Source organism: Astatotilapia calliptera, chromosome 2, assembly GCF_900246225.1.
Source record: "Astatotilapia calliptera chromosome 2, fAstCal1.2, whole genome shotgun sequence".
In the NCBI taxonomy this organism is placed as follows: Eukaryota; Metazoa; Chordata; class Actinopteri; order Cichliformes; family Cichlidae; genus Astatotilapia; species Astatotilapia calliptera.
In genome coordinates, this window is record NC_039303.1 from 250,001 (window position 1) to 253,602 (window position 3,602).

At 37.5% G+C, this 3,602-nt stretch overlaps 1 protein-coding gene across 1 annotated transcript in view; it reads left to right on the forward strand.

Annotated features, from left to right (window-relative positions):
- LOC113028585 (signal-regulatory protein beta-2-like) overlaps positions 1-1,615 on the forward strand; it is a 2,314-nt gene extending 699 nt beyond the window's left edge. Inside the window, exons 3-6 of the mRNA XM_026178992.1 lie at positions 1-216; positions 484-603; positions 1,313-1,368; positions 1,461-1,615. The exon at positions 1-216 is cut by the window's left edge and continues 141 nt beyond it. Coding sequence (XP_026034777.1) covers positions 1-216; positions 484-603; positions 1,313-1,368; positions 1,461-1,535 — 467 coding nt within the window. The 3' untranslated portion in view covers positions 1,536-1,615. The remainder of the gene's footprint in view (positions 217-483; positions 604-1,312; positions 1,369-1,460) is intronic.
- Positions 1,616-3,602: the final 1,987 nt, after the last annotated feature.

Below are 3,602 nucleotides of genomic sequence, written 5' to 3' on the forward strand. Positions count from 1 at the left end.
TCTGGTTCAGAGCTGGATCAGATCCATTACACCCAAGCATCATCTACACTGATGGAAACAGACACAGTGAAAGTGAGAGAATATCAGACTCAGAGGAGAGGTGTCTTTATCGCTTCTCTAAGAACGTCAGCTCCTCTGATGCTGGGACTTACTACTGTGCTGTGGTCACATGTGGGGAGATATTATTTGGAAATGGAACTAAACTGGACATCGAAGGTATTTGGTCTTAAGTACTTTAATCTATACTATATATTCACAAAAATATATTTTGGGAGTTGTTTTTTTGTTTGTTTTTTGTAGTGCAATCAACACAATCAGGATTTATTCAAATGACAATATTAATAGTTTGCTTGGCCATTTCTCTCTTTGGAAATGTTGATGAATCTGCAACAGACAACTAGTTAATACTTGAATAATATGACAGCTAGGTTTCAATGTTTTTTAGAATCATCAATAATTTCCTGTCTTGTTTTTTTTTTCTAGAGCAAAAATCAGGTTCTGAACTTACTGTGCTGGTTATGGCAATAATATTCTTGGTTATTTCTGTGACTCTCATTATTGTTTGTTGTCGAACTCCAAGAGGAATATGTGAACAAAGCAAAGGTAAGTGTTGTTCATGCTAAGAAAAGTCACACAAACATCATTCTAGTGATGTGCCATATGATTTACTTTCCAATTTGACACCAGGTAAAATTCAAGCTGATATTGATGATATTGATCTGATACTTATAATAGAGCTGCGTACATTATTATACATTATTATCTATCTGTCTCATGTATGATTATCTGTGTTATGTATTTTTAAGCAGTATTTTAAATTTTTAAAGCCTACAATGACTTTTTACTGCAATTACGCTGTATATTTTAATGACCCCCAACCTATATAATCCACTTTAAATCTTCTACAACCAAATGAATCTGTTTGAGTTTATCTTAGGGACACAAATATAATTTTAAACTGAACTCATAAAGCTATTTATTGTAGCATATATTTATTTCATTACTTATATCATAACCATATTTATTGATGTGCATTACAACAAATGGGATGGAATTCCTATTGTTTAAACATTTGCACAAAAATTCGCACACTTTAAAAAATTCAGCAACAATGCTACACGTCACCAAAAGCTCCACATTTTCTTCCTCTGTAATCAGATACTTCCCATCATCATATTCTGTTTTATTACCTTTGTGTCTGAAGGTGTATGGTCTTGTAATGTGGCCCAAACCACATCTTGGCCACATCATTGTAAGATTATTCAATAAAACTGGACTCACATTTGTGTTGTGATTTTGTCTATCAACACAGATGCAGTTGCTTTGCAAACAAATGTGACAGCGAAAGGAGATCAGGAAATTCTGCAGGTAACTCTGAAAAATATCAGGACCAAGTTTTCAGTATCTTTTAATGCATGCCTTTGTAAATAAGTCTCACCATTTGTTGTTTTTTTCATCAGACAGATGGAGACTCATTGGTTTATTCTGTAGCAATTTTCTCTTGTGGAAAAATTAGATACAGGAACAAAGACTAGATACAGGACAGCAGAACATGCAGACGATGAGAAATAATTTGAGGGCTCTTGAGCTGGATTGATATCTAGACACATATAACTCTTGCCTTTTTAAATTGGGTTAGAAATGTACTTGTTCTTCTAGCTAACCTAATTTTCTTCTCTGTGTTTATTAATAATTTTGTTGAGAGAAATGAATAATTACCTTGATAATTTTCTCTGTTAAGTTTTCCCAATAGATGTAAATGCTTTGAATACCATCTATGAATGTGTTTTTTTTTTAATTGTGGAGCTTTTCTTTTACTATCTTTTGACATGTTTCTAGATATTCTTGTATCTGGATTTGTTTCTCCATGTCCCGGATCAGTTTCTAATTCTGACTGTAATGTATAAAAAAGAAAAGTTAGAAACAGTGGATTTATTACATGAAATGAAAAAATCTATTTTCTACAATTTCTTTATGTATTCATTGTGGCCATTTTTTAATATGTTTATGCATTTTTTTTATTTTGTGTTCATTTTATTCAATTATGACCTTCATGTTTTGAAAATATCTCAGTCAGTATATGTTGATTTGAAATGAATAAAAAGTTACTGACTTATGTCTTGTTCATTTAATGGACTCAGTCATACAATAGTTAAATAACACAAATAAACTAGAAGGACATCAAATTGCATCCTTTATGTCAGAAGTAGGCCTAACATTTTTTGGCCTCTGTCATTAATTATTGGGCGCATCAAGAATGAATTTAAAAATCAAAGTAAAATAACTTTATTGGGCGATTGTGACACTTATTCATCTTCAGACTTATCTCACGTCTTTAAAAAAATCAGTAGTACTGAAGCAAATTCTTCTGTGCAGATACACTTTTACCTTTTTGTAAGCAAGCATATGTTAAGGTGGGGGCTTAACATATTTTGTGGGAGTTGGAGCGAGCTTGACAAAAAGGGACTTTAAACAAAATTTTAAGTTTCACAAAGTGCAACTTTCTTGTACGTTTTTTTTTTAAGTGCTCTTGAGTAGTGGTGGGCAAATCGATCCAAATATCCATTGTATCGATATCAATACGGCATCAGTATCAGATCAATACTAGCCTGGTGAGATCCATTCTTTACTTTAAGTTCGCCTCCAGTGGCAGCACCGGTGCTGGTCTGATCCTGCATGTCTTCCGGCCAGCATGCAGGACCACGCAGCATGCCGGCCTCTGTTGGAAGAAAGGCTGGACCCGACAGCACGCCACCTTCGGGCGTGGCAGAAACCTTGCGCACCTCGACCTCCGTCTCCAGCTTGGCAGGTTCCACTGGCGCGCCAGCCTCTGGCTCAACACAAGCCTGTCCTTCCTGTGCACTGTCCAGCTGGGGTGGAGCCGGCCCCCTTGCTCTTTATTACAGTTGATAGTTGTTTTCCTTAAGCTGTTGTCAATTTGTTAACTTTTCAAGCCAACATGCATTTTGTTTTTTGTGCAAAAACGCTCTGGAGTCTCAATTGAAGTCATATTTCAGGTCTTGATTTATTACTTTTAAGCTTCTGTAAACTTGACCATCAGAACGTCCTACCCATAGATATGTACAATGGAGGCATAAACCACGTAAGGTAGTATATTCTGATAAGGTAGCACAGATTGATAGACATGACTATAAATTTACGCTACGGTAGGATGTTTTGACAAAGTACGACGTTTAGTCAGAACACCGGATCAAAGCCGTGAGATTCTTCATCCTCTGCAGGTCACGGTCAGTCTGGTCCTGCAGCTCATCCTGCAGCGGCGCGACACCAACGCCTGCTCCCGCTGTGTGGTCGCCAGCTCAGCCACCATTTGCGCCAGCTCCTCCTTCTGCTGGCCCAGTCCTGGGCATGCAGTGTCCTCCTTCCTGGGTTTCGGCACCACTGTAAACCACCACGGCAGACCCGATGGCATTTTCATGCTTCGCAGCATCATTTATTCTTACAGTAATCACACAGTTGCTGTAACAGTACATTCAACGGCTGCAGCTATCCCGCTGCCAGCCGTACACATCACCACCAACAACAACACAAGCAGAGCACAGGTTTTAAGCCAGCGAGGCGTGATTGTAGATGCCTTGCAG